The sequence below is a fragment of the Terrapene carolina genome, unplaced genomic scaffold (assembly GCF_002925995.2).
Source record: "Terrapene carolina triunguis isolate 2854851 unplaced genomic scaffold, T_m_triunguis-2.0 Scaffold231, whole genome shotgun sequence".
Classification (NCBI taxonomy): domain Eukaryota; kingdom Metazoa; phylum Chordata; order Testudines; family Emydidae; genus Terrapene; species Terrapene triunguis.
Genome location: NW_020664582.1, coordinates 2381023 through 2400430, shown reverse-complemented (window position 1 = coordinate 2400430; position 19408 = coordinate 2381023). Strand labels below are relative to the sequence as shown.

General features: G+C 39.9%; 1 protein-coding gene across 2 annotated transcripts in view; it reads left to right on the top strand.

Moving 5' to 3' along the window:
- CUX1 (cut like homeobox 1) overlaps positions 1–19408 on the top strand; it is a 373050-nt gene that overhangs the window by 162913 nt on the left and 190729 nt on the right. For both annotated transcript variants that reach the window (XM_026656513.1, XM_026656512.1), the window contains exon 5: positions 14035–14172. In XM_026656513.1, the coding sequence (XP_026512298.1) occupies positions 14035–14172 (138 nt within the window). The remainder of the gene's footprint in view (positions 1–14034; positions 14173–19408) is intronic.

Below are 19408 nucleotides of genomic sequence, written 5' to 3'. Positions count from 1 at the left end.
GGTTTTTTTCTACTTACAATTTGAGAGAGCGTATATTTGTATACGCTCAATAGGTACATTAGATTGGTTGGAGAAGACTTTTTTTTCTTTTTTGCTGTCATGTTCAGATAAGATGGCTGGGAGTCAGAGTCCTGGGTTTTCTTTCCAGCTCCATCATTGTCTGCATGGTCATGGACAAGTGACAAATTAGACAGTCATATATTCATTGCAAATTTTTAACAGTTAAAAAAATTCTCAATATTTTATTTACAGCTTCTTTAATGATTAAGTATTCATGACTTAATTCCCCAGACAGAGCATTATAATTAAAATTATTATCATTTGTATTACAGAAGTGCATAGAGCCAAGGGCCCCTTTGTGCTGGGTGCAGTACAATTAATATATAGATAACATATATCATGGACTCATCCATATTCATTCTGCCCAACTAAGGGGGCCCACCGTTCCCCCTAGGCAGTAGCTTATCCAGTTAGGTTGTTCAAATATGGCCTGTGAGGTTTCATTCGTTTACTTGTTTCCTACTCTGTGTCCTCACCCTTTTGTAGATAAGTCACAGTTTACTGCACTTGCCCTGCGGCTCAGAAAGGTAATATATTTCTCCAAGAAGGCCTATACTTGAGTGTCCTGTGCACGTGGCATATGGCAGCCTGCTATGTTGTCCTCTAAGCCATAATTTGTCAAACAAGTGAACCTGATTTCTCATGGTCCATTTTCAGCACTGATTGGTTACATAGAAAGAAGAGAGCATGCTTCTTCCCCCTCCTGCACAGTAGAAGATATTTTTGATAAAACATACATTATCATAGGTGCAAGATCCAAAAGGCATAGAGTCAAATAGAAAATTTCATGTGGAACATAAAAATGTATGACTCTCCTGTTTGGGGATCCTCACTTTTGAGTTTGGTTTCTATAGTAACTAGTTGTGAGTGAAAGACTTCTTCTCGTCTTCCTTTCCTTCATTAGCCCAAGCAACGTTATGCATGCACTCTTTCACACTCCACGGTCCTTCATTTCCCACTTGTTACATATACACATTGTATTTTGTATGCCAGTCAGATTCTCCCCCCCTACCCCCCGATTCTTACCATCACAGGAAAATTTAAGATGGCTAGGTTAGAACACAATGGGGCTGGTAATAACTACATGGTTTCCCCCCTCCGTTAAATCTCCAGAAATCCTGCCTCATGGACAGTGGCGTTGGAACAGGTTTTATAGCGGGGGTGCTGAAAGCCATTGCATAAAACTGTTAAGCCTGTATATGATGGAAGCCACTTCAAGCCAGGGGGTACTGCCACACCCCTAGTGCCAGCACCCCGGCTCATGGAAGGAAGAGCCTGCTTGGTGTTCACCTTTAAATGAGATTGGGTGGTGAATGGAAAGACCTCTGTTAGATCCCTATCGTGTGAATTGTCAGAATTGTGCCAATGGTGGAACTTATTTTGAAAAATGAAGTTTTTACATTCATTCTTTTTTTTTCTTGCCCTCAGAAAACAGAAGATATTAGGGAGGTTTTCTTCCTGCTAATGTCAATGCATTATGCCAACATCTGAGCTCACAAAACTAGAGACTAAAATACATTTGAGTAGCATTTAATATTTGAACTACTAATGCACTCACAAACCTGCTCTGTGATTAGGATTCCAGTGTGCTGATGACATGATCCCTGCCCTGAAGAGTTTACAGTCTAAAAAAGACAAGAGGAATAAAAAGGATGGAGGGAGAGGATAATAAAATACATGCAAATTTCTTACATATATTTGCTTGAAATATTACAGTTGCAGATTGCTAAGGGGCCAGCTATCAACCCTTACATCTAGCCATCATAAATTAGCTGACTTCTTTTATATGTGCCACCTGTGGGAGTAGGCCTTGAGGAGAAATTTGAAGGAGAAGATGGACTTACAGATCAGTTGAGGGAGGGCCTTCCACACAAAGAATTACATAAGTATTTTGTTCATACATGATTATGATTCAATCCTGCGAACGCTATCTGGCATAATGCTTTCTTCTGTAAGTTACACTATGCAAGTACTGGCAATAGATGGTATAAAATTAATCAAGTAACCAGTAATAAGTAATCAATAATAAATAAAAGGGAATTATTTCCATGCCCAGAAAAGAAAATCTACTTTTTTTCTTAGAGCTCTTAATACCATGATTCTCATTGCTTATTATTTGTTTTTATATATTAACAACTCTGTCAAGGGTATTAAAGATAAAAGTAAGCTAACTTACTTTGACAGAGTTCCCGCACTGTAATATAGTATGCTAAGAATTTCAGCTATGTTGGAGTCTGGAGAATTTATAATTGGCTAGAGAGAACTTCTTTCATGTAGGTCACCATTTCAGATGCTTTATTTGTTTATATCATGGTAGCCCCCAGAATGTGCTATGCTCTGTACAAACATGTAGGAAGTTCTGCCCCCAAAAGTTTACAATCTAGAAAGTTAGGCACACGGGGCTTGTGGGGAGAGAGAAAAGGATACAACTTAAAGGTTCATTTAAAACATGTTTTTGTTTAAATCTTATGAGGTCAGAGGTGAGGTAAGAGAAAAGGAAGGATGGGATGAATTTATGGGAACAAGGGAACAGGACAAAGAAGGAGGGAAGGGGAAAAAGAGACCCATGCTGGTTTTTTTAATCTGATAAAGACTTCATCAGCTACTAAAGGTGTTAGAAGACAGTTTGTCAGATGAAGTGGAGGTTTCAGGCTATTACCTTCATTTAGTGCTTTTCAGAAAAGGTCACAGAAAAGTAATCCTTCACTTACACCAGAGGTGATAAATGTTGGGAAGTAGGAATTTGTTTTGTTTGGGTTTTTTTTTCTTCCCAAGTATAATGTACACCTCTACCTCGCTATAACGCTGTCCTCGGGAGCCAAAAAATCTTACTGCGTTATAGGTGAAATCGTGTTATATCGAACTTGCTTTGATCTGCCGGAGCACGCAGCCCCGCCCCCCCGGAGCGCTGCTTTACCGCGTTATATCCAAATTCGTGTTATATCGGGGTAGAGGTGTATAATATTAAACAAGAGATGCAAGGTTCATGATAACTCAGATAAACAGGAGAGTGTATATACCAATTTACTTACCAAAATGGTCAGAGAGCCACGGAACTTGCTTAATTAGAACATAAGCATACTGCCCTTTGTGCTTATAAAATAATGTCAGTTGTATGTACCTTTAAAAAAGGAGTGAAGAGGTGGGAGTGAGGGTGAATCAGGTCCCAAGTGAGCAAGTTACAAAGATTCTGAAATGGGACACTAAAATATGTTTGAAAAAGTTAATACATTCTAAATACTTCTAATTGGGTTGATCTTCAATCATTTGGCAAAATTCTGTATAAAGAGCAGGTGCAGTACAGAGTTATGTTAAGGCTTCAAAGCGTAGTATATAGAAGGTCAGGAGTGATCAGCATTGGCAAACCTGTGAGAAACTTGTACAATATTTGCCTACAGTGTGCCAACTCTAATCGGTGCCTAACTTCTGTTAGAAATCACATGCATCAAAATAATAATCCTTTTATAAAATAAAGCACATGAAATCATATTAGAGTAATAAAATGAAATGGCTTAGGTTTTTGCTGTCACTAGTGATAATTTGACAGTGGCGATAAATATGCATATTCATTACAAGTCCCTTCTCAATCCTATGAAGGAAACAATCAGAGGCTGGCATGGCACCATCAACAATACCAGGAAAAAAGGAGGCAAAACCACAGTTGTTCGTGGTCCAACCACCCTTTTACTTGTTCATTCTTTACGCTTCTGGGAAGAGACGGCAAAATGTGGAATTAATGCCCCCAGACTTCAGGTCACAATCTCATTTTATTCCCTTCCAGACTTCATTGTAAAGCGAGAGAAAAAGAGAAGAATAGTTTTGAAATTAAATATTTGATTCTTACTCAACAACAAGGTCCTGACTGATGAACTGAAAACATATTTTTTAATATGCTAACGCTTTATCTAAACAGAGAAGGCGAATGACTTTTTAAAATGTTCAACATCTAATAAATTAGGCAGGATTAGGCCTGGCTAATACTTGGATGAGTGACTGGTAGTAAATGAACACGGTCTCAGGAAGTAGTTCTAGTGATTCAGTAGATGGTTCTTCCCCTTTTGAGGGCGAGATCCTTGCTCCTGTTCGAGCTTCTTTATGCCAGGTAAAAGGGCTGGAGCAGAATAAAGGGACTCTGAAAACCCCAGCACAAGTATTATGGAAGATAGCCATAAGGCTGCCTTCCATAGACCTGCTTGCAAGCACTGATCTAGGGGATGGGGAGAGGGCAGAGCTGGGATTGGGAGGGTTGCGTTAGGGATGCAGGGCCACCGTACATAGGAGTAGCACTGTGGCCCATAAGGGAGCCCGGGGAGGCTGTCGTAACACCTTTCAGCGCTGTCTAAAGTATTCTAGAAGCTGCTCTACCCATTGGATCGTTGCACGATTGGGAGGGTGCAAAGGTGGTTTAAGGCTGTCTTAGCCCTCTCCCTCTGGGCTACAAGTTTGGTGATGTGCCTCTTACAAGTGCAGCATAAAATCTCACCCAGTATCTGTACTGCACCAATGCATGGTGTTAGGAGACACTGTCACTGCTGGAAGTACTGTCTTTTAAGTGAGAGACAAAGTCCTGACCAGTCATGGTCATTAAAAGACCCACTTCGGTGTCCACATGTTTGGAAACTGAGCTCACACTAGTTATAGCTCTTTCTGTTACCTGAATATATGGCTTGGACTTGGGCCATCTTTTTGCTGACTTTAAGATCAGTTCACATATTTTCTCTTTTTTCCTATTGAATTAATAATTGGATAAGTACCTTTCTAAAAACTGAAATAATATAGGGAAAATATCCCTAAAGCATGCACTTTAAGAACTCTATTGCATACTTATCAGGAACTGACACACTAGGTATGGTGGAGGTTTAGAGGGAAGGTGCATGTAGATGTTGGCAATGGCTTGAAGATTGTGCCTTAGGGGAAGAGAGAGAATATTCCTGGGGGCAGTGCGAAGGTTCATGTGGGAGTAAAAACTGCAGCACCCTTTGAAAGATGCTGCTCCGGGGACTGTTGCCACAGCAGTCTCCTCTCCCCCCGCTTGCCCCCGCCCCTGCTACTACCCCTATCAGGATGTCCGTTGCTGCAGGCAATGCTATGACTCCTTTGTTTTCCTCTGTGTTCAGAGTGCAAGATGTAGGATTCTTGATTCTACTTGTGAAAGGGCAGATGAGGATAGTGCACCCTCTTCCCTCCAGTGTGAGACTGAAGTAAAATAAGACCCGCTCTTTAACAAAATACATTCTGAATGCTTTTCAGGAAAAGAAAGGTTGAGGGTAAATAAACTGCAAATTTTTTTATTACAGTTGCAGAATAGGAGAAATTAAAGTTTTAGAGTTTGAGTGCTTTTCTGTAACTTTGCATTGCATTGATCTTAGGCTGTAAGTAGTAAATTCAGACTTCCTCAGATGTTACTGGAATATAGGGTTGCCAGGTGTCTGCTTTTCGACCGGAACGCCCAGTCAAAAATGGACCCTGACGGCTCTGGTCAGCAATGCTGACCAGACCGTTAAAAGTCCACTTGTCGTCCCAGCAGGACTAAGGCAGGCTCCCTGCCTGCTGTGGCTCCGCGCAGCTCACAGAAGCAGCGGCATGTCCCCCCTTCAGCTCCTACGTATAGGGGCAGCTAGGGGATCCGCACGCTGCACCCGCCCCAAGCGCCAGCTCTGCAGCTCCCATTGGCCGGGAACCGTGGCCAATGGGAGCTGCGGGGCGGCGCCTGCGGAGAGGGCAGTGCACAGAGCTGTCTGGCCACGCCTCCGTGTAGGAGCCGGAGGGGGGACATGCCGCTGCTTCCGGGAGACACCTAAGATAAGCACCACCTGGAGCCTGCCTCCCTCATCCCCCCTCCCATACCACAACTGCCTGCCACAGCCCTGAGCCCCCTCCTGCACCCCAAACTTCTCATCCCCCGCCCCCCCCGAGTCCGCCCCCCCCCCCCGGGCCCCTTTTCCCCCCCCCCCCCCCCCGCACTCCAGCCTGGAGCCCCCTCTCGCACCCTGAACCTTTCATTTCAGGGCCCACCCTGGAACCTGCACCCCCAACACCCCCGCCTCATCCCGGAGCCCCCTCCCATACTCCAAACCCCTTGACTCCACCCCTCCCAGCCTGGAGCCTCCTTCTGCACCCCAAACCCCTCATCCCTGGCCCCATCCCCGAGCCCGCGCCCCAACCCCCTGCCCCAGCCTGGTGAAAATGAGCAAGTGGGTGAGGGTTGGGAGAGGGAGCAATGGGGGGGAGGGGGATGGAGTGAGTGGGGGGTAGGTCCTCAGAGAAGGGGCAGGAGCGGGGCCTAGGAGGAGGGATGGGCAGAGGGCGGGGCAAGGGTGTTCGGTCTTGTGCGAGTAGGAAGTTGGCAAACCTACTGGAATATTAGAAATTGAACTGGAGCATTCTGAACTGTGGTTGTTCCTCCTGTGAATTGAGTTCTTTTTCAGATGCCGTATTGTATTTTCATAAAGTTTGTGAAATATTATTTCATTTTTAATTGTGGAGATCTGACTTTTATGTTTAAAAATTGTGGGAAGGTTTATTTTTGTAGCTTCTTTGAAAGAAAAGGACACGAATGTAACTTAAGGGGTAAATCATGCATCTGGCTAACTGAACCTCTGTGTTGGACCTGTATGGACATTAGTGCAAAAAAAGAAATGTTTCTTCTCAACTCAGGGCAGGCCTGGAGCACCTTTGCAGCCAGTGCTGCAGTAGAAGCTCTTGCCATTCTAGGTTTGGTACATAAGGTAGATTTTAAACAATAGCCATGGTATCTAGGAACCAACTTATGGCTAAAGGATACACACAATTATGGTTCAACTGGCCACATCCCATCACACAACACTTCACTCCTCCTGCAAGCTGTGGAGAGTGCTGCTACAGAGCAGTGCACTATGATGCTCCATGAGAAACAGTCTCCCAGTGTGCCACATCCTATATCTGTGACCCTAGCTCCAAGCAGCAGTATCATGTTGGGTCTATTGCCTTTAAAGCAGTGATACTCAGGAGCAGCAAGTGGCTCGTAGGGCCCTTTGCAGCACATGAAATTAAAACACCATGTGATTTAATTATTAACCAGGATATTTTACTATGTTGTTAACCAATTGAACAATACTTGGTCTGTCATTTTGCTGTGAGAATTCTATATATATAACAGTAAATGAAACTATGAATTCACTCTACTGTGGCTCTTTCAGGTAATGTTGATTGCTAATTTGGCGCTTGAACCATTGAGGACTGAGTATCACTGCTTTAAAGCTTTCTGAGGCCTGCAGAATTTAGGCTTGTACTATTTTTTGATAATGAAGACTAACATTCCGTTCACGCTTTGTAGCCACCTTAAATTCCCTGCTGTATTTTTTTTTTTAATGCAGTGTCCTATTGTTTTAAATCTAAATGGGTGGTGTGTGTTTGGGGGTCAGGAGGGAATGCTCTGCTTTGTAAAAGTGGAAAAATAAGGGATAATTCAGCCCAGTGGAAAAAACAGATGATATGTGTAATTCCTGGTTTTAAAGCACAACCTTTTCATGTTCTATATAAAACGGGGGGGAGGCGGGGGTGCGGAGATGATGGGCTTTGTTTCAAAATGGAATTAGGGCTATAACTCTGTCCCTTAGGCTAGTGGAGTCATAGGGGAAGAGGAGGAGAGCTGCAGTTTATTGCATGAAATCTTTGCCTTGGTCTCTCTAGGCTATTTCAATTTACCCCTGAATTTTGGGGGGAATAATTAATGAATTAATTAAGTATGCTGTGAGGTATTTGAATATTCAAAAGCTACAATGTAATTATTATTTTTCTAAAACATGTTTTCGGATTATTTTCACGTGTGATCTCCCAAGAAATCATTTGCATTTACTCCATCAAGACTTTGTACAACTCATTGCCTTGCCATTTTACTAACCCAGAGACAATATTCCTAAGGAATACCTCCACCACAAATGTTTATTGCAAAGATGAGGCGGGGGGGGGGGCAGATGATATATTTAAAAACTCATTTTGCTTTGTGGTAATGACAGTGTGGCACAGCAGAACTTGTGCACTGGCTTTGTGGTGGTTTTTTGTTCGTTTAATTGTAATTGTACATTTAAAAAAACTCACATTAAGGAGTTTTCTTTCACTGCTTTGTCATTTTGTGTGGGAGTTTCTTGAGAACAATTGCTAAAAAAGCATCACTTAAGACATAGTTTAGGCAACACAAATAGTCTCTTTGAAAGAATTACAGTGCATTGGATGAATTATTTTTAGATCCAAACCTTAGGAAACACATTGCCAATTATATAAAATATTAATTGCCACTAGTTCTGGCAATGTTTCATAACTTGCTGTCTTACTGTTGTCAATGTTATAGGCCTGTAATGAGGAGGACGCAGGGGGGTGAGACCAGACTTTTGTTTTGAAAAATCACCTCAAAAGCTCCATATCTAAAATATCAGGTGAACAAGTTTTTATAAGGTTATTCAGATTTTCATTACTAAACCAAATAAAATGGGAAACCTGATTTTCTGTTCTTAAGTATGGAGTTGTGTACACTTTTTCCTGTATGTCACTGAACAAGTGCACCAGTAAACTCTGAAATCAGAGGCTTATGATTATTTTTAAAGGTTTATGATTTGCATCTTTCCTGTCCTAGCAACATATAGGTAATCCACTCATTTCTCCTGTACATTTCAAGACCGGTATTACATTACTAGTTACTGTTAGAAACGGTACAAGTGTGAATATTTTAATACTACCACTGTGGCACGAAATTAAATCCTACAACATATATAGACACATCTGAAATTTATAGTGACCTGTGTTTTAGCACATGTTACTCTTGCAGAAATTTTAAGTCCCCAGTCATGCTGATGTAAAAGCTTTGTGTGGAGACTTAAAATTCACAGAGAACATTGTCCTGATCCTGTTGAACATACTCCATTCCATACATTCCAATTCTCTCTCGTTGGCAAAACAGGAATCAGTCCCTATGGTTGAGTCTAGGGAGCACTTTTGTAACTCATGCCTTCTGTGGTTAGGAGTTCCCATTTTCCATAATACCAATTAGCCACCTACAGAATGTTTTAAATATAAGAAACAATGCGGCTGTATACCAGAAATGGCTAGGACAATGTTATGTTTGCTGAGCAGTCAAGTAACCATCACTTCTCACATTTCAGGTACAATCTCAAGGCTCCGTAAAGCAGTTTCTATAAAGAAACCTCAAGCCATGCAAATGTCTTCAATTTTTTTTTTTAATAGTGTCAGGGATAGTTAAGGGTTGGCCAATACTGTGTGAATTGTAAATTTAAACAGTGACAGTTTTTCCATCTTAGTTGATAGGATTTCCCTTTTCTGTCTGGCTTTGTATTAGTCTCTGTGTCTTGTATTAGTTTGCAGATTGAAGAAATAATTTTAAATAGGGAAGAGCTACATAAAATAGGGCACAACTGATTTTTGCTTCTGAAGTCTGTTTGCAGGATTTAGAAAAAATTTCACTATTCACTATTTTTTCACTTCTCTATCTTTTCAAACAAGTACTAGCAGAGAAATATTTTTAAAGATTAACTTCTTTAAAATGATCGTATTTTTTTTCTGCTGAGGTGCTTTTTTCTTTTCCTTTTTAAATAAATAAGGTGGTCCCAGCATATTCAATATCTAGACAGCTTTTCATCAGTTGCTCATCAGCATGCTAATTGCTGTATGACTAATTATGCCCTGAATTCCAGTTGATTTTCTTAATGAGACAGCTGGGTTAATTATGTAATCGTATGATTACATTAGCCTAGAGTGCCCTGGCGAAAAGTAACGCATGCAGGAGCGTGATGTCATTGCATGAACAGCACTCACAAGGGGGTGCATTCATCTTCTGCTTAATGACAGGGGAGGGCAACATTACCCACAGTGCTCTTTGTGTAAACAGTTATATTGAATTATTAAGATCTGTGTCTTTTTCCAGCTTGTACAATGCATGGAGAATTGTTTTTTGAAGAAAACTGTTTGGAAATTCATTTGTTCAGTGATAGTCCAGTTTTACTTTGTGATACTATGGCAGAGTTTACATTTGGTCTAAACTTTAAAAAGTTATAGCAGTTGCTGAAATGTAACTTCAGGCTGGTAACGCAGTGCATTGTTTTATTGAGATCCACCTTTCTTTTACTTTAAAACCCTGCTCTTAAAATATGCACAGTAGAACCTGGCTCGTCCACACATGTATAAACTCCACCAAACAATTGGTGTTCTTTCCCCTCTCAGAAGTGGTTTAACAGCAGTTCCGGTTGTGAGGCCTTATATTAATTTGACTTTTTTTTTTTTTTTTAAACAAAATACACTAGTGTGCATAAACTAGTACATTGTGAAGTATTATCTGCCAGGAAAACGACACTGCATTTGTCCAAAGTTAACACAGTTGCGTTTTGCATGTCTTTCTTCATTCAGAGGCATATCCAGCCCCTCCCTTCTTGACCAGAGCCTCATTTGTAGTGGATTTGATATGATGCTGCACACCTGTGCATTCACACAGGTCTGCCACGTGGGTGGCTGGGGAGACCTGCTCAGAGTGAGCTCCTTGTGAAGCACCACTGCGAGGGCAGCACATGGAAAGGTTAGGGGAAGGGTGAGCTCCGTGGACACTAATCCATCCTCAGGGCTTGAGTGGCATAGAAGAATAGTTTTGACTATTATTTAATATTTCTATTATGGTACTATGTCTGACGCTCAGTCAAGGATCAGGGCCCCATTGTGCTAGGCACTATGCAAATAGAAATAAAGGTGATTTTCTGTCTTGGTGTTAGGATGCAACAGGTGGATTAGACAGGAAAAAACGGACATGGGGAGTTGGAAGATGAGGTCATAATAAAATGAAAGGTTTAGCATAAAAGCAGGCATCTCAACTCACCTCTCACCTAACTAATGCCAGGTGGTAATGATTTGTAGGCATTTTTGTATACTAGCGATTTAAGCGTTTCCTCTCTTTCCCCTGCCTTCTTGTCAGCCCTGTGTCCAGTCAGGACACCAGACTCTTGATTTGGGTCTTATTCTCTAGCTTGCAAAACCGTCATTTATAGTGAGTCTTCCAGTTACTAGTGTTAATTAGCAAGGTTTTGCTGTATTGGGGTTTAGAGAAAAAGCACTCCATTATTTGGAAGCTTGTCTTTGCTGCTTTCTGTACACTATTACCATTTCATTTCAGTTCCTTCAAATGTCAATGACCTCCCATTAAACTATATGAAATCTGTGTAACATAAAAAGACAGGCTTTTATATGTGCAAGTTCTGGTTGTGTATTTTTTTCCCCAAAAACCCCACACCAATCAGGAAGGAAAATAGCACATCAAAGACTTCAGATTGCGGTGCTTACATTGAACACAGTAATACTTGTGTGAAGTTTAAACGGTGCTGGAGATAATTAAGAAGACCAAAAAGCTGTGATTTCTAAAGTTTAAAATGCACTTTGGGGTTTGACATACATAAATTAATTGTTTGACTCTCTAGCCAAAGCAAGTCATAGTCATTATGTTGTCATGCAGTAATTAGTTTTGTTTATAAATTAAGTCTAAGAGGTACTTCGGCAATGCCTTTTACAAATCCCAAAACAATATTCAAAGGCTGCAAGCTTTTAGTTGGTCAACTAAGGTATAGTAAAATTTGAAATGTAATGCATGGGAGACTGTTTTTACATTTTGGTCATTCTGTGACTGTTTGCTACTTTAGCATTAACCTTTAATAGAGCTAAATTAAATATACATGTCCTGATGAATAATTATGAGGTTGCATGAATTTTTATTTACAGTATAATGCTTTACAGGGATTGAAAATTTGACTAAAGGTTTAGTCATTATTCACTTTATAATGCACATGTTATTTTTATATGTCTTTGAATTCCTTCCTAATTTCAGTCTAGAAAAGCATTGTTTATTTGGAGCAGACACAGTGTCTTGTATGGTGCCAAGTATTAGAGGGGTAGCCGTGTTAGTCTGTATCCACAAAAACAACGAGGAGTCTGGTGGCACCTTAAAGACTAACAGATTTATTTGGGCATAAGCTTTCGTGGGTAAAAAAATCCACTTCTTCAGATGCATGGAGTGAAAACGAAAGGTTATGCCCAAATAAATCTGTTCGTCTTTTGGGTATCCTGGCTTTTTAAAATGACTGTACTAAAAAAAAAGTTTTTAAAAATCACGGGGATAGAAGGCAGTGTACAAACACTGGTTCTTATAAATACAGTTTGTATTGGCTATGGTATTTTAAGCCTGCTAGCACAAACGTTGTTAATATTTTATAGAAATATCATGGATAAAGTTTTAGGTCCTCATTTGATATATTTTTTTTAAAGTTTATATTATAGCCCTTAATCAAATAGACGGACACCATCCAGTCTTTCTTTATGATCAGTAGTCCAAAATGCTGGACAGGCTCTGCTGGAGAAACACTGGACTGAAGAAATGTGACAAAATGGTCATTCTAGGTAATGGTTGTTTTGGCTGCATGGGAGAAGGCTCATGTTATGACAGCCTGCACCCTAATTGGAATGTGTATAAATATTGTAGGGACTTCTCAGTGCTGCTATAACTTCAACTTTATGTATAATTCCTTACCCAGGCCCCCTGCACCTGCCACAATAACATTTTAAATTTGATTTATTATAAATATTTTAATAGAGATAATAATAATGAAAAGTATTTGGCCTAAAAACATAAATGAAAAATCTATGTAGTCATAAACTATGTATGTATGTACAGAGAACAGATGACAAGCAGCCTAGATTTTATATTATGAAGAAGGTAATGTCATAAGCTGTTGAACTAAATAACAAAATGCAGTATACTGCTACTTATGATGTCTCTGAGTTCAACATAACCCAGCACTGTTCTTTTATAAACTGTGAAACAACGCTGGCATATTGAAAAACGCACAAGCTCATGCTTAATGTGTTAACAGAGGTACAATAGACTTATTATGTTTCCAGAGACTGAGGGTGGTCTGAAAAATTAATGACTACGGTGTTTGAAAATTAAGTGAACTCCCTAATATATACTGTTGTTGATCCACTGAGTTTAGTGTTTAGCATTCCTCAACAGGAGACTAAATCTTTGCAGCCATTTCACAAGTGATGCTGGCGCCCATAATAGAAATGCATTCAATAATTTTTTATAAGCCCATTGGACTCCAACATTTTCCTACACTGACTGGGAAGCTGAGATCCCAGAATAAATTCTCTATCCATACATGGCAGGTGTATTGTAACAGTATTTTTAGCAGAATAGAAAATGATAGAATTGACAGTAGGAGAACATAAAGTGTTTCAAATTTGTATTTAATTTGTGTAAGAAAAATAGAGAATAAATACCATAAAATTTCCGATTAGCAGAATTAATTTTTATTAGCATTCGCATCAGTTGTTTACTAGTAAATGTCACTGATAGGAAATGAGCCAAAGGTTTGTAATCCTATTCACACAAGAGTTTCTGATATCAAATAACAGATCTTTCACGGATCCCCACAGCTGTACTTGTTTGTGCTTTATGGCTGAGGGCCTTATGGTAAGGTACAAGCTTATTCAAAAGTATGGTTCTTTGAAAGGGGAGGTATTTAAAGGACTCCATTAATCAGTATTTAATATATTTTTTGTTGCTTTTACTCAACAAAAGAACAACAAAACATCTTGTACATTAATGTCTTTTTCATGAAAATAGATTGGATCTCGAGACTTTCATGCCTCGTTAGTCTGTGTCATTTTAAAGATGCTGTCAAAATACTTTGTCACTTTAAAAAGATATTGTTCATCATTTAGAAAATAATGGAGATCCTAAATATAAAGAATTGTATATAATTTTCAGAAAACACACGGGGAAGTAGAGGAAAGTAAATCAGACCTAGACCTTACTACAACACCACTGCATATGACCATTTGAATGTCATTTTAACTAAGGAAGAAGGAGAATTCTTCCACAAAGAATTTCAAGATTCTGAGCTACTAAAGCTGCAGCGGTGTTGCTGTTGTCTTTTTATTATTTAGATCCAGTTCCAGCTCTGGATCTAGGACAGCAGCTTCAGCTGAAAGTCCAGCGAATGCATGATATTGAAACAGAGAACCAGAAACTTAGGGAAACTTTAGAGGAATACAACAAGGAATTTGCTGAAGTGAAAAATCAAGGTAGGTGGGAAAAATTGCACTCTTTCTCTCAGATCGTAATTCTAATAGTTTGAAGCAGTTTGAAGAATGTTAGGATTAGCCCTAATTGTATTTCATAAAATTAGTGTGTGCAGATATATTGGTATTTAATAAAGAAAGACTATTGCATGCTTATAGCCACTTTGAAATTTACATGTCTGCATATGACTATTTTACTTTGACGGGACCAATAGGATTTCCTTTAGAACTTTTCCTACAGTATCATGTAATAGCTGGGCATTCTTCTTTTAAGCATTCTGTTGTTGCCTTCAGCACTACCTATTAGTGATCCAGCTAGCATACTGGAGTTATATAGCAGTCATTAAATACTGAGATTATAGTAAGACTGGTCTAAGGCCAAACAAGTATTTTTTTTTAATCCACTATTTGTTAATAACTTTATTTTGTTTTTTAAAAAAGTATATCTTCTCTGCTCAATTTTTCCTCAGATAAATTAGTAAAGTTATCTCAGTACTTGCAGCATTCTGTATAATTACTGTAGGGAATGCCCAGGTAATAGTGCAAATACTGAGGTAATGTTTCAGTTTTTAAGGCAGTTGGCAAGTTTTTTAAGGTGACCATGGTACATGAAAAGACCATTATCTAAGGTGCAAAAACCTGCTGTCTCTGAAAATACCCAAGCTTTCTTGCCTTTCAGAAAAACATGCTTCCTGCACCAGGAAACAAAATATGCTCACTCTAAACCTATTTCCTTTTACACACAACTTGTGGTTTCCTTGTAAATATCCAATTCTGAGTTACACTAGCAGCAAATTGTTCTACCACATAGGAGAATAGACATTGCCCAGCTAGAGGTCTCATTGACAGTTTACTGGGGCATAGTTTGCTGCATCTAAATTGCAGCAAAAGGCACATGTTACAGCCACCTCTCTCTTTAATATGAAGGGAGTGGCCCATTGAAATTGCAGGTCCCTCATCATGCAGGTCTTCAGACTGGACTGCAACAGATGTAACATTGCATACTGGGAGCTCTACACTTGGCAGTTGCGCTAATTTGATAAAAGTAGAGACATGACCACAGTTCACTTGGTGGCACTCTGTTGGTCATGCACTTTGACCACCTTCGTGTAGGAGCATGTGGCCTGATCTTGGAAAGTGTAAAGGACCTTCAACTCCGGTTGTTTGCTTTTTTATTTATTTAATTATTTATTTTGACAGGAGCAGCACTTACATACTTCAGTCAGGATCAAGGCCCATTATGCTAAATGTCATGCAAACATGTAGAAGGACACGTCATGAAGAGCTTGTGATCTTGAAACCAATGGGAACTGAGGGAAGTGGGCACCTTGCAGGACTGGGCCCTTTAATGCAACTACAAAATTTGCATTTATTATGAATGGCTTTTTTATGCTATATGTATTTATTTCATTCGTGTACCAAATCTTCTTTGATCAGTGTTTCACTCTGGAATTGCAGTTCTATGCCATACTTTAAATAGAAATGGTCTGAACGTGTTAGGAATGACCTGCAGAGTCCTGTTAGTAGTTGAGGGTGGTTTGATTTCTTTCCATAGATGGGTTGTACATGGTCTTAAATGAAGTTAAAAACATAAGAATGGCCATACTGGGTCAGACCAATGGTCCATCTAGCCCAGTATCCTGTCTCTGACCATGATCTGTGCCTGAAGGTTTCTGTCCGTTGGAGGTTTAGGGATACCTGGAGCATGGGATTGCATCCCTGACCTTCTTGGCTATAATAGCCATTGATGGATCTTTTTTGAAGCCATTTATACTTTTGGCCTTCACAATATCCCATGGCAATGAGTTCCACAGGTTAATTGTGCATTGTATGAAATAATATTGCCTTTTCTTTGTTTTAAACCTGCTGCCTATTAATTTCATCTAGTGACCTCTAGTTCTTGTGTTATGTGAAGGAGTAAATAACACTTCCCTATTCACTTTCTCCATACCATTCATGATTTTATAGACCTCTCTCATGTCCCCCTTTAGTCCAACTCTAATATGGGTTACCTAGTGAGGTGGTGGAATCTCCATCCTTAGAGGTCTTTCCCGGCTTGACAAAGTCCTGGCTGGGATGATTTTAGTTTGGGGTTGGTCCTGCTTTGAGCAGGGGGTTGGACTAGATGACCTCCTGAGGTCTCTTCTAACCATAATCTTCTATGATCTGTTTTTGAGATGGGGTGACCAGAACTGCACACAGTATTGTTGGACTTATATAGTGGCATTCTGTCGTCTTATTTATCCCTTTCTTAATGGTTTCTAATATTCTGTTAACTTTTTTGACTGCTGCTGCACATTGAGTGGATGTTTTCAGAGAACTATCCACAATGACTCCAAGATCTTTCTTAAATGGTAACAGCTAATTTAGACCCCATTATTTTGTATGTATAGTTGGGATTATGTTTTCCAATATGCATTACTTGCATTTATCAACTTTGAATTTCATCTGCCATTTTGTCATCCAGTCCCTTAGTTTAGTGAGATCCATTTGTAACTCTTCGCAATCAGCTTAGTACTTAACTAATTTGAGTAATTTTGTATTGTCTGCCAATTTTGTCACGTCACTGTTCACCCCCTTTTAAAGTTCATTTATGAATATGTTGATCAGCACAGGTCCCAATACAGATACTTGCGGAACTCTCTCTATTGTGAAAACTGACAATTTATTCCTACCCCCCTTTGTTTCCTATCTTTTAATCAGTTACTGATCCATTAGAGGATCTTTTCTCTTATCCCATGACTGCCTGCTTTGCTTGAGAGCCTTGGTGTGGGACCTTGTCAAAGGCTTTCTGAAAGTCCAACAACACCATATCGAATGGATCACCCTTGTTCACATGCTTGTTGACTCTTCCCAACATATCATATGTTTATCTATGTATCTGATAAATTTATTCTTTATTACAGTTTCAACCAATTTACCTGGTACCTACCAGCCTGTAATCTGCAGGATCTCCTCTGGATCCTTTTTTAAAAATAGGCATTACATTAGCTATCCTCCAGTCATCTGGTATAGAGGCTTATTCGGGATTCTTGGATGAATACTATCTAGTCCTGGTGCCTTAATCCTGTTTAATTTATCAGTTTGTTCCAAAACCACCTTTATTGTCACCTCTGTCTGGGACAGTTCCTCAGCTTTGTCACCTAAAAAGAATGACTCGGGTGTGGGGATCTCCCCCACATCCTCTGCAGTGAAGACCAGTGCAAAGAATTCATTTAGCTTCTCCACAATGGCTTTGTCTTCCTTGATTGCTCCTTTAGCATCTCAATTATCCAGTAGCACCACTGACTGTTTAGGCTTCCTGTTTCTGATGTACTTAAACATTTTTTGCTGTTAGTTTTTGTGTCCTTAGCTTAGTTGGTCTTCAGATTCTTTCTTGGCCTGCCTTCCTGTACTTTTACACTTGATTGCTTCTTTCTATATTTCCCACTAGGATTAGACTTCCAATTTTTAAAGGATGTCTTTTTGCCTCTAACTGCCTCTTTTATTCTCGTTAGCCATTGTGGCATATTTTTGGTCTTTTGGTTTGGTTTGGTTTGAGATGTGCATTTAGTTTGAGCCTCTATTTTGCTGATTTCAGTCTCCATGCAGTTGGCAGGCATTTCACCTTGTGACTATTCCTTAATTTCTGTTTAGCTTCCTCATTTTTATGTACTTCCTCTTTTTGAAGTGAAATGCTGCTGTGATGGGTTTCTTTTGACATTTTGCCCCTTACAAGGATGTTACATTTAATTATATTGTGGTTGCTGTTACGGAGCCTGTCATCTCTTGGACTGGATCCTGTGATCCATTTAGGACTAAATCAGGAATTACCTCTCCCTTTGTGGGTTCCACCAGCAGCATCTGTGGTGTCTAGAATTTTCTCTCTGCATCCCTTCCTGAGGTGACACATACCCCAGTCAGTTTGAGGATACTTGAAATCCTCCATTATTATTGCTGCATCTGCTTTTTCAATCTCTCTAATCTCCCTGAGCATTTCACAGTTGCTGTCACCATTCTGGTCAGGTGGTTGGTAGTATATTCCTACTGCTATACTCTTATTGTTCAAGCATGGAATTTCTATCAATAAAGATTTTATGGTACAGTTTGATTCATTTAAGGGTTTTACTTTTATTTGACTTTATGCTTTCTTTCACATATAGTGCCACTCTCCCACCAGCACGACCTACTCTGTCATTCCTATATATTTTGTACCATTGTATTACGGTACTGTGTCCCATTGATTATCCTCATGCCATCAAGTTTCCGCTATGACTATTATATCATTATCCTCAATTAATACCAGGCACTCTGGTTCACCCATCTTAAAATTTAGACATCTAGCATTTTTATAAGAGCACTTGTACATTTTGTCAATATTCAGTTGCTTGCCTTTAGGTGTTGTATTTAAATGGGACTCTTTTTTTGGTGTTCGACTCTTCCTCACTAGCTCCTACGTGTACTTTACCAACTTCTTTTGTATCCTGTTTACTAGGATATAGAGTTCCCCCATTAATAAATTCATCCCTAAGGGAGTCTCTGCATCTGTCAGCTTTCCCCCAGCCCTTAGTTAAAAAAAATTCTCTACAACTTTTTAATTTTACATAGAATCATAGAACCTTAGGGTTAGAAGGGATTGCAAGGGTCATCCAGTCTAACCCCCTGCCAAGATGCAGGATTTGTTGTGTCTAAACTATCCAAGACAGATGGCTATCCAGTCTCCTTTTGAAAATCTCCGGGGAAGGAACTTCCAGCAGTATGGTTCCATTTTGGTTTAGGTAGAGCCTGTCCTTCCTATATAGGTTCCTCCTTTCCCAAAAGGTTCCCCAGCTTGTAATAATCCTACAACCCTCCTCTCTACACAGTCATCTCATCCATGCATTGAGACCTTGCAGTTCTGCCTCTCTATCTGGCCCTGCACATGGAACTGAAAGCATTTCAGAGGTCCTGGACTTTAATCCCTTACCTAGCAGCCTAAATTTGGCCTCTGGGATCTCTTGCCTGCCTTTCCTTGTGTCACTGGTACCTACATGGACCACGACCACTAGCTGCTACCTAACACTGCACATACATCTGACTAGATGTCTCGTGAGCTCCGCAGCCGACAGGCAATTTAGTATGAGGTTCTCCTGGTCATCACAAACCCAGCTATCTATAGTTTTTTCTTTGAGGAGTGTCCCTGTGGGTGCTCCACTTTAGGTGTCTTAATGCCCAGCGCTTGTAATCGGAGATTTGTGGTAGCAGTGAACAATTGGGCCGT